At 37.9% G+C, this 12,216-nt stretch overlaps 1 protein-coding gene across 1 annotated transcript in view; it reads right to left on the bottom strand.

Annotated features, from left to right (window-relative positions):
- ANKRD27 (ankyrin repeat domain 27) overlaps positions 1–12,216 on the bottom strand; it is a 92,973-nt gene that overhangs the window by 3,655 nt on the left and 77,102 nt on the right. Inside the window, 5 exon segments of the mRNA XM_027868066.1 lie at positions 224–335; positions 1,599–1,760; positions 2,291–2,410; positions 3,289–3,486; positions 9,068–9,190. Coding sequence (XP_027723867.1) covers positions 224–335; positions 1,599–1,760; positions 2,291–2,410; positions 3,289–3,486; positions 9,068–9,190 — 715 coding nt within the window.

Raw genomic sequence — 12,216 nt, 5'->3', positions numbered from 1 at the left:
ACACACTATATGTGTTATTATAGATTGGTCTTAAGATTTAATATCGATCTCTCACTTTCTGCATAAAAACCTCTTGAGGCAGTAGGAAGCTTCCCTGCACATCCCACCTGCTCCTTACAATTATATTTTACATACAACCTCACATTTACACAAAATAGACAGGAAAGAGAAGACGGTCATTTTTAGTCTCGTATAGTTACATATCTAAGAGAAAAATTCTTACATTTTTTCCTGATCTTAACAGCAGCATGCCCTTCACCATCTGTTTCTGCAGCATCTTCTGACATTGCAATACAGCTGGGTACTGTCTGCAACAATTCCATGATCTTTGAATTCTATGAATTCAAAGGAGACAAGGTGATTTAACAATTACTTTTTGAATTCAGAGCAACAAACTGGTTAATGATTTTCAACCTATATACAAAGGAATGTTACTAGAAATATTACTCAAATAAAAATTTAGGCGGCTGGCCAGGGAAACTCACTGGTCATCCTTTTTCTTAAACGGTGTACAAAAAAAAGCCCACTACATAACACACTTGAAAAATTACAAAGACAGACTTTTTTTTTTACTATTAGCTTGTTGTCTTAAATATCACACTGGTTAATAATAAAAAGACTAGCCTAATTTTGGCCTAACAGTAGTCTACCTTGTCCCAAAAATTCCTCTTCATTTAGCTACCATGTTCTTTTAAACCACAAACTCTGGTATAATCAGCTACACAATTTACATTCCAATTCTATACCACCAGTAAAAACACAGATTTAAGTAAGAGTCACTCTATCTACAGCATATCAAGTGAATGTTGTATGATTCTGGATGAAACATAACACCAGAATACCAAGATGAGTATACCTAAAAAGAAAAGTTGTCCCTACCTCCTTTCTATATACAACTTACTTAGTAATACCTCTCTAGGTATGGTGAAGACTTAAGATATTTATTTCATCAATGAAATCATGTCTAACATGTCTTTTAATTAGCTAGCTACAAGTTATCTCTGATGTGTTGGTAAGGAGACTACTGTATGTTCCTGGTGAAGATACACAAACCAGAAGTGTTACTATAAAGTCTTAGCAGCTAACCTCTACTGCTGAAACAAGACAAAAGTCCCAGGGTTACTTGACTGTATAAAGGAGGATTCCAGACCAGAATCAGCACCTTACAGCTCACCCGCTAGTTTCTAGATAGTGGGCACAGTCCACTACACAACTGTTTGAAAGTTGATATTGTTGGGAATGTAGAGAACTCTCCCTCAGCAAACTTATTTAGCACCTATGTATAAGGCAGCGTGTTAGGTAGGCACTGGACAGGAAATATGAAAGATAAAACCACATGGTTCCTAATCTAGTGGACATCAGCACTTAGCAGGGTGAGGAAAAGAAGGACTTAGATTATGATACAAAGAGTACAAGGCAGAAGTGTCATAAGGAGTCATAACTCCCTATGGCAGTAGCCCAAAATGCTCCACAATTGCTTTCCATAACACCATTTTGGCCAGTCATAGCAATCTGAAGAATAACCCAAGTCTATTCTAGACAAGAGGAATTCAAGCTGTCGTGGAGACTTTAGTTCTTAAGGTATTTCCTTCACCTACCTGTTCAGCACAGTCTATAGGGGTACACTGTCTCTTATTCCTAACGTGTACTGATGCTCCATGAAGCAGCAGGAGTTCAACCAGAATGGCATGATTTCCTATTACAGCTTCATGCAATGCTGTATTGCCCCTGTTGTTAGAAACATTAAGAGAGGCCCCATGCTGTAAAGAGAAAAACTTCCATCAAAGTCTATACTGAAATGGCGTACAAAGCTAGCAGGATGGCAGTAGTACTGATTATTTCATTGTAAAGGCTATCAAGGAGATCCACTCAAAATGGAGGATGTTATCCAAACATGAAAGAAGGACCATCAGAAAACTGAACCACGGACAGCCAACACAGCGCAAAACCTCACACACCAGTTATTCAAATCCCCGACTTTGCCATCCATATGAAAACACGAAAAGGAGTAAATACATTCTTTTGCAATTTGTATTTTACAGCCTGATACTTAAGGGGACCCAGAAGTCTGACACTACTGCACAGGTATAGAGGACAATTAAAAACAGTCCCCAATTCCCTCCCCCATCTATAAAAATAAAAAAGTGCCAGCTCTAAAGAGCAGGAGCTACTCAGCTTAAACTTAAGACTGCTGCTAGTGCTGAACTGGTGTTCACAATGTAGGGTCACAAAATATCTCATTCCAGGAAAAAGCAAACCTATTTTGAGGTGTTTTTGTTTTTTTTTTTACCTCCAGCAATAAGGCAGCTGTTTCATGATGGCCATTCAGACAAGCATAAATGATGGGTGTGTTACCACTTGAATCTTTTTTATTTTGTTTTGCACCAAAGTCCATTAGGTTCTTCACCACCTATTCCAATAGAAGGAAGACATCTAACTTTAGACTAAAAAAGTCATAGGCTACTGAAAATTCTTGAAGGACCCTTATATTTCATCATCACCCTTTTAGTAGTACACATGTGAATCTCTAGGCTCCAATGGCAAAATGTCCATAGTTCATACATCAAGTTAGTTTACAAAGGCCAGCTAAATGTTTACTCTTATAACTGCTGCTCACAGCATTACGGTTGAATGCAAAGAAGGAACAGGTCAACCCAACTCAAACTGTGGGTTCTGTTTGGGTTCAGACCCTTCACAGTCTTCATCTAATCCCCTTCATCTAATTCAAAAGCTTTTTTTTTTTTGATCACTATCAGGCATTGCAAATGCTCAAAGCACCATTGTACAAAATACATTGTATAAAAATTCTATGTATAAAAATACATAGAAGATTCTTTAGCCCTAAGATAGTCTCCAAGGACTTAGCTAAACTATGAATTACTATAGTCCTAAGTGAGGGGACTAATTTGCAAAAGCCATGGATTAATACCTCCATGAAGACTTCATCCCATGCACAAAAAGGAACTAGGTTTCTAGGACTAAGTCTCAGATGCAAATTGTTGAGGCTTCACAGAATGTATGCATATAACCATCTAGTCAAGTTTACATTCAGGGTGTAATACCCAAGTGTCCCCATCCTCACAAAACCCTAACTTGATCCTTCCATCTCCACTACTGTCCTATTATTATCTCTTCTGCCTGTTGTGGCTAAACTTCTTAACAAGGCCATCTACAAGAGGTGCCTCCACTTTCTCCCTCTCACTCCCTTCTTAGCCCATCACAATCTAGCTTCCAACTACAAGAAGTACTGGACTAGGATTACTGTTGGTAACAGGGGCTATCAGTGACCTGAAAGTGTCCCTTCTGGCAGGCGAGATGAAGTGGGACAGCCCGATTAACATTCCTGGCATCCACATTGGCACCATGCTTCAAAAGGAGGGAGACGAGATCAGTCCGACCATGAAGCACAGCAACATGCAGTGGAGTGAAGCCATCCTGATTGGTAACATTCACTCCAAGTCCATTGACAGGAATCTTTTCAAGTTTCTTTAAGGATTCAAAAGGTAGAGAGAAGAGAGAAAAGACATCATAAATGCTTAAGAACATCTGCTTGAAAAAGCCAATATTGACTAATAATCTTGCCTCCTATGATAACAGAATCTTGGGTTTTAGTGGGTTGTATGGTTGGTCCACATACACACATCCCATTTACTCTATCCCCAAAATCAGATCTATATTCTTCTACCTGCTAGGACACAGATTTAAAATCTTAGTGCAAAAAGCAGAACATCCCCGCTACACTGTATGATACTCGCTAGCCTCATTTTTATTAAAGTGATAAAAAAAACTCCACCCTAGCCATTCCTGATTTCCAAAGCTTTGACAAGTAGATATGCGAGGGGTTATTAACGTCTGTTCTACTGAGAATCACTGACCCAGAAAAAAAAAATGGAATGTAGGAAGAAATCAAAGGCCACATAGAAATAAAACACAAACCTCATAGTCCCGGTTTTATTTGTTGTAGAGCTGGGCTTTTTGTTTGTCTGGGTGTTGGGGAAGAGGAGTGAGATAATGGAGGACACAGGGCAGAACTTCCCTTGTTTAGGCGGGATGTTGGGGGACAAGGAGGCGGGGACAGCTTCCCAGCCCTTGTCCCATTCAAGAACTGTGTTGAAAGTTCTTTTCTCCTTACAGGGGCTTGCTACCTTGGCACCTACAGCTACTCTGCCCTGAGCCATAACAACACTGTAGCCCTTCATTACCACCAAATAGCCCTGGAAGTTTGTACCTAAAGGCCATGTTGTGGAGGCATTTAATCCATCCTGCTTCAGTCAACCACACGAAAAAAGCAACAAAGCCTTAGCCTTCTGTGACCGCCAAGAGGCCAGGCACCAATTTTCTCAATAGATGCAACACCAGAGTCTCCTCTGGACATCAGACCAGACCATTCACCATGACCTCGTCTAGGAATAGGACCTCAGACACCAGGTCAAACCAGGAGCCAAGTTATTTTGTCTTTTGTTATTTCCTCTACCCCTCGTCAGGTTGAGAATTCACTTCTTAGCCACACTGACAAAAGGTACAATTTTCACATTGGCATGACCTTTAATATTCAGGTCACAAATTCATTTTTAATTTATTATGGTACCTGGTATAAGATTCTGGAATAAACCTAATTTCTATGAGATGGCTTTTCAGTTTTCTTAGCAATTCTTGTCACATAGGGAGTTCTTTCCTAGACAACATAGTTGTAGGTTTATTACACACTGGGTTATTGATTTCAGTTATTTCTGATTCTTCCTTAGCTTCTCCACTAATCTACTTTTCTATTTTTTAATCAGTGCCAGGTAATTTTGATGATTACTGATTTATAATATAGAAATGGTATCAAGAAGTGCTATCACTTCCATTCCTACTATTTTCAATTAGTTTCCCTTGATAGTCTAGACTTTTTTGTTCCTCTAAATAAATTGTTAATATTTTGATAGCTCTGTAAAGTAGCTTCTTTGGTGGTTCGATATTTCACTAAATCATAACTTAATTCTGTTAGTACTGTCATTTTCATTATATGACACAGCCCAACTATAAATAGTGTATATGTTCCTCTAGTCATTTAGTTGTTCTTAATTTCTTTAAGGAGCATTTTGTGCTTATATCTATGAAAGTTATTAAGTATGCTTTGGTAGATTAACTCACCAGACAACTTATTTCTTTGTTGTTGTTCTTTTGAATGGAACTTCCTTTTTTTAATTAATTCCTGCTAGACGTGATTACTGATGTAAAAATACTGTTGATTTTTGTGGGTTTATTTTGTATTCTGCTACTTTACTGAAGCTATTGTTTCTGATTCTCTAAAATTTTCTAAGTAGATCATGCCATCAGCAAATAGGGATAGTTTTGTCTTCTCTCTGCCTATTTTTATGCCTTTAATTTCCTTCTCTTGTCTTACTTCTATAACCATCTCGGATAATAGTGGGTTCTCTGATATTTGAGAGAATATATTCACAAATGTAATGATCATCACAGGAGCCTTGAGGGCAGGTGCCTCAGTCAAATTGTACTTCCCTGTCCATGGCTCATAAATGTTTACCTTCTCCTGTCCTAATCCCTATAGATTAGAGTCACTAGCTGCGTAAGCAAAAAATGTTCTTCTGTCTTTCATCTCCACCCTTCTGAGTCCCTAGCCTTGCTCTACCTTCTTCCCCTTCCATTGCACCATCTGGACCTCCCATTCTAGCATTAACAAACTACCTTCACCTGAGACGACTTCGTTTCATACACTTTCACACCTTCTTTTACTCACAGGAACCTGACTCCCCAACCTGCCTCAGACACACTGGTTCAGCAAGCACTGTTTCAGGCAGCTCGTCACTGCCACTTCAAGACCTTCTGCCACTATCATTCAGCAACCTTTCCTCCTTAAAGGTTCAACCTATTCTTCTATATCATTCTATCTAGATCCTTGCTGCAGTCATCAATCAACACAGAGGTCATTCTCTTTCCTATCTTAAGGAGTTTAGAATATGGCTTACAGCATTCTCTACCCCAATCCCTGCCCTCATACTTGGCACTTCAATACACTCCCCTGATCTCTGTATCCTCAAACTGCCTTTTATTTATCTGTCTATATTTTGAGGGAAGGGAATGGTTTTTTTTCCCATTTTTTTCTTTGTTTTCCAGTGTTTAGCACATATTAGATATCTGATAATAAGAGAAAGAAAGGAAGTGAGAGAGAGATACAAAAAAGGAAAGAGAAGAGACACACACAGAAATGGTATGGGGATGAGGAAAGGGATGGAAGGAAGGAGGGAGAGAAAGAAAGAGAGAGGCTCAATAGGTTATAAAGTTTCAGTAACTACTGAAAGTACTTATCATACACTAATATACTATGGGTGGAGCTGTGAAATGGTGTGTATACCTATTCTGGAAAGCAATTTGGTACTAGGCAAATAAAATGACTAAAACGTCCATGTTCTTTGAACCAAAAACTCCATTACTGGGCTATGCTCCCAGGAAGCCATTGAAAAGATGAAAGTCCTCATATATATCAAAATATATTTATCGCAGAAGTTTTTGTAATAGCAAAGAACTGGAAACAAGTAAATGCCCATCACTTGGGGAATTGAAAAAAAAAACAATGTGCCTGAATGTAATGGAATATTAATGTACTGTAAAAAAATTATGTATGTGGTTAATACAGAGAAGCATGGAAAGATCTATATAAACTGATGCAAAGGTGAAGCAGAGACAAGAAAATACATACACAATAAAGACAACATAAATGGAAAGAACAATGACACACCAACAAATTAAAAGTGAATGTAACAAATTACAAAGATCAAGCATGACTCAAATGAAGAGATGAGAAGACACCCCCAACCCACCCCTTCATAGGTGAGGTCCAAAAGTGTTACACCTTACACATGCTTTCACACTTTTTCAATGTCTCAATGAGTGGTGCTGATTATTTTTCCTCTTTAAAAATATGATTTGTTATAGATGGCTCTCTAGGAGGAGTATCACCAAGATACGGGGAAAACTGATGATGTAAAAAACAGAAGACATGAATAAAAGCTTATTTTAACAACAACAACAAAATAAAGTACTTGTCACATCCTTCAGTTCACTTGGATAACACATCTTAGAATATTATTTTTTTTCCTTTCAGAAACTGATTAGCCAATTAACCACAGAAGTTTGCTGGAAGTAGATTATTCTCTGGATGGCACATGTAAGATGGTTTTTTTGTTTTTTGTATTTTGTTTTTGGTTAGGCAATGGAGCTAAGTGACTTGCCCAAGGTCACACAGCTAGTAAGTGTTATGTGTCTGAGGATGGATTTGAACTCAGATCCTCCTGAATCCAGGGCCGGTGCTCTATCCACTGCCCCATCGAGCTGCCCCCCACAAGATGAAATCAAAGACTAGTATGAGAGTTTCTCCACACTTGTTTTACCTAATAGCCAGGTTCCTATAAAGTTGCATAAAAATGATCATTTAAGATGCACAAGAGAAAATGAAAATAAGACAAAGGTAAAATTTTCTGTAAAGTAAATAATTATTTGGCAATATGAAGTAGTATTAATCAATTTTATCAGATCTGTATATACTGAATTTGCCTAGAGTGAGGCAGAGGGATAGAATAATAAAAAAATATTCCCTCCAAGACAGCATCAATAGCCCTGATGCAACAAGTACAAGTTACCTGCAAAAGGGATACTTAGGAAGGAAGCACACTCACAGTCCAAATTCAGAATTTTCCCAGAGAGCAAATATGTTTAAGGTAATGAAATTGTTTAACCAACATATCAGACTTTAAAATGACAATTAACAGCTAGTACTGAACTCAGTGCTTTAAAGTTTGTAAAGTACTTTATGTATATTATCTCATTTGACCCTCACAACAGCCCTGTAAGGTAGATATTATTATCTCCATTTTACAGATTAGGAAACTGAGGTTGAAAGAAAATGACTTGCCAGGGGTCACACAGCTACTAAGTGTGTGAAGTGGGATTTGTACTCAATTCTTCCTGACTCCAGGTTCAGGGCTCTAGCTACCGTACCACACCTAGCAGCATCCAAATGAGTCTTATACCCAACAAAATAATCTCCACAAGGGGCATGGGGTTTACATGTTTATTATGGCAATATCATTAACATTTAAAAAAAAAAAACTTGTTCAGAACCCTTTCTTTGGAGCTTTCTTCAGAACTAATTTATAAATCACACTATAAAATGGCTCTCATTCCATTTCAGTCACACCTCATTTTTTTAAAAATAATAAAAATATTACTCAGTTTGATCATGCATATCACCAGATCACCTCTGATTGCCTTTGGGCTATTTCCAAAAAACAAATCTACCCTAAAAGGACAAAGACATTAGCAATATTTAAAACAATATGTGGCAGGTTTTGAACACAATCCCAAAAAGAATTCCAAGAATTACTGGTGCAATGGATTAAAAGTTAAGAAGGCATGACTCCTGCCCCACCACAATGTGTAAGTTCTCAACTTTGCTTTTAAAAAATCAGTACAACTTAACAGTCACACTTCATGCATGAAGCAAACAGCAGTGATATCTGCACCACCCACTACACCATCTTGTTTCTATCTTACTAAGTAGTTACCTCAAGAAGGAGGCTGAGCTAGGTGGAACAGTGGATAGAGCCCCAGCCCTGAAATCAGGAGAATACTTGTCACTTACTAGCTGGGTGATCCTGGGCACTAACTCCAACTGCATGCATATAGATATAGATATATAGATAAAAATATATATACACATATGTGTACATATATGTATATGTGTATATATATACACCTACACACACACACATACATATTCATACACATACATATATACATGTGTGTGTGTGTGTGTGTGTGTGTGTGTGTGTGTGTGTGTGTGTGTATAAAGAAGGCAGCTGGCTGAAATAAGAATGGCCAGAGCTCAGTCTCTAAGGGGATTAATTATAAGCTCCTTGCCGCCACTGAGCTAAATCTCCTCCATCTTTAGACTGGCACATTTCTAGAGGAGACCACACTCCCACTAAGGAAACAGTCACTCGGTGGAGTTAACAGACATATACATAACAGGACTGACTTTCTCATCCTCTAGAAAGAGCCCAACCTTTTGTCGTGGAGCACACTTTAGACACTGGCATAAGGGATGACAAAATTCGACATTTGCCGTTCTGACAGTATCTTCTCCATCTTCTAAATCTTCATCCATCCACTCCAAGAGATAGCGTACCTGGCACCAATTAAAGCAGAGAAAAAGCTTTCACTTGGTACATCAGGGGAACTTAAAATAGAGCTTGCTTCTTTTGAAATCAAATTCACTTATGAACACACACACATACACAAATATCACTGCTCACAAGCTCACTGATGTCAGCACCTACAATTCTCCAAACAAAACTAAGAGATTTATTACTTCCTGCTGCTTCACCAGGACTTCACTGCTCACTTCTGTCCAAGCCCTTTTAAATCCTTTTAGTGAAGATTTAAAGAGATTAAGGTACTGTTAGTGTTAGGTCATGCCAATGCAACAATTAGTTTCACAGTGGAAAGTGACAGAGAGATGACAGGAACAGTTAGGCATGACTGCTTCAAAAACCTATACCTCACAGGCAGAATCGTTTTTTCAGACCCTCACAAAGCAATGTAGAGAGGAATGAGTCAGATAGGGAATCTAGATTCTATGCAACATTATGCTTTGCCACAGACTATCTTCATGACAAATCACTTTTCTGGAACTCATTTTTCCTACATAAAAAAAAGGGGACTGAATTAGATGCTCCCTAAAGTCTCTTCAAGTAGGGCCATTATAAATGGCCAAAAGTTTGTATCACTAAGTTTTTTGTTGTTTTTTTTTTTTGCTTAAGAGTACAAAATAGGTGATTAGAGAAATGCAAATCAAAACAACTCTGAGGTACCACATCACACCTATCAGATGGGCCAACATGACAAAACATGGAAATGATAAATGCCGGAGAAGACGTGGGAAAATTGGGACACTAATGCATTGTTGGTGGAGTTGTGAAATGATTCATTTTGGAGAGCAATTTGGAGCTATGCCCAAAGGGCTATAAACACGTGCATACCCTTTGACTCAGCAATACCACTTCTAGGACTGTATCCCAAAGAGATCATAAAAATGGGGAAAAGATCCACATGTACAAAAATATTTATAGCAGCTCTTTCTGTGGTGGCAAAGAATTGGAAACTGAGGGATGCTCATCAATTGGGGAATGACTGAACAAATTACGATACATGAATGTAATGGAATACTGTTGTGCTATAAGAAATGATGAGCAGACAGACTTCAGAAAAACCTGGAAAGACTTGAATGGTCTTCTGAATGAAGTGAGCAGAACCAAGAGAACAAACGTCACATACAGTAAAAGTCACGTTGTGCAATGACTAACTTTAGCCCTTCTCAGCAACGCAAGAATCTAAGACATCTCCAAAAGTCTCATGATGGAAAATACTATCCACATCCAGAAAAAGAACTATGGAGTTTGAATGCAGATCGAAGCATACTATTTGCTCTTTTTTTCTCTTCTGTTTTGTTTTGTTTCCTCTTTCTGGTGGTTCCTCCTATTGGTTCTAATTCTTCCTTACAACATGACTAATGTGAAAATGTTTAATAGGAATGTATATGTAGAGTCTATATCAGATTGCACACTGTCTTGGGGAAGGGGGGGGAAGGGGAGAAAAATTTAAAACTCAAAAGCATATGGAAGTGATTGTTGAAAACTAAAAATAAATTAATAAAATTTTTTTTTAAAAGAGTGCAAAATAGGATGTAGGAAAGTAAAACAAATAGATCCCCAGGCACAACCTATGTAGTGGGATTTGTTGAGCTAAGATGACTCAACTAGGCCCTCCTGGTCCAAGATCTCTCCACCACCAACACTCTCACAGTCCCTAAAATTTCATCCTTAGTAACTTCTCTGGGTTAAAGTCAGTGAAGGTCCCTGTCCAAATAAAAATTTAAATGAACAGTCCACAAAAACTAATTCAGTTTATCAGATAAGCTGAAAATAAGGCCCACTAAAAAAATGGTAGGGGACAACCTACAGATGGCAAGATGGATGGGAAGTTGAAGGGTTAGTGAGAAGGTAAGCAACAGGCCACTAGTGCTAGAGAAGAGGCAGAGGAAAAGACAACAGAAGTTTTAACTAGTTTGTAATTTCTTCTGGATCTCTATGCTAAAATGATGAACTAACTGTAAACATAGTCATCACTGCTATCTAATGCTAATACATAAGATATCACCCAGAGTTCCCTTTGGCATTTCAAGAACATCCTGAAGCAAGTCTTGCTTTTCACTCAATCATTTGTGACTCATTCAACATTCAGCAATGTCATCAACCAGATATAAACACCCGTTTTCAAGGACATTCTCAATGTTCACTGCAAAGGGTAAGGCTTTATAATTCTAATGGATTAACAAAGGACTTTGAGCAAAAGGTTAATACCTTTTTAAACAGATACAGCTATAAACACCCCCCCAACCATTATAATTGGATCTTACTAATGAATGTCTATCAATTCATAACCACAATGATTAGTAAAAAGAATCAAAATAAAAATAACTCCACAGCTCTACTGTTTTAGTTACCTACAGCTCCCACTTCTGTAACATATCCTATACACTAAGCCACACACAAGCTAAAGGAGGGAATATTATAGCATCCAACAAAGCAAGGATCCACTTTCAAAGAATGATTAAATTTGATAAACAAGAAAGGAAGATAGAGGTAGTAGTGCCAGAGATTTTCACTTATCTGTGATCCACTGGTCATATAGATATTCCCTAAACCAAAACAGATTGCGACCCATACTTTCTCATCCTATATAATTTTTGTCAACAACCTTTCACAAATCCTCCACAGAGGATTTACCCAATGTGCTACAAGGCTACTTCTAAATCTTTTGATATTTTAGATAACCAGTATAAAGGTTGGGTTGCCTCTCAAGGTATACGATCACATGATCTTTTCCATTTAGATATACATATTTTCAGTGTCTTCTACGCCACTTCTTATACACAAGTCTTCAATGATCATATACCACAGCATACCACCATATACACAGCATATACCACCTATAATTTTGATACCTATGAAACTGTGTTTTTAAACAATTTGCAGCCATATAGAATCACCAGGAAAAACAATGTTTACAAGTCTGTGTTTGGATGGCAAGAGCAACTTGGGACCATTAAAAGAGATGCAGAATTTTCCAAATACAATCCATTCCACTTCTTTC

This window comes from Vombatus ursinus, unplaced genomic scaffold (genome assembly GCF_900497805.2).
Source record: "Vombatus ursinus unplaced genomic scaffold, bare-nosed wombat genome assembly UNPS02014786.1, whole genome shotgun sequence".
Taxonomy (NCBI): Eukaryota; Metazoa; Chordata; class Mammalia; order Diprotodontia; family Vombatidae; genus Vombatus; species Vombatus ursinus.
This window is presented reverse-complemented; position numbering and strand designations above follow the sequence as displayed.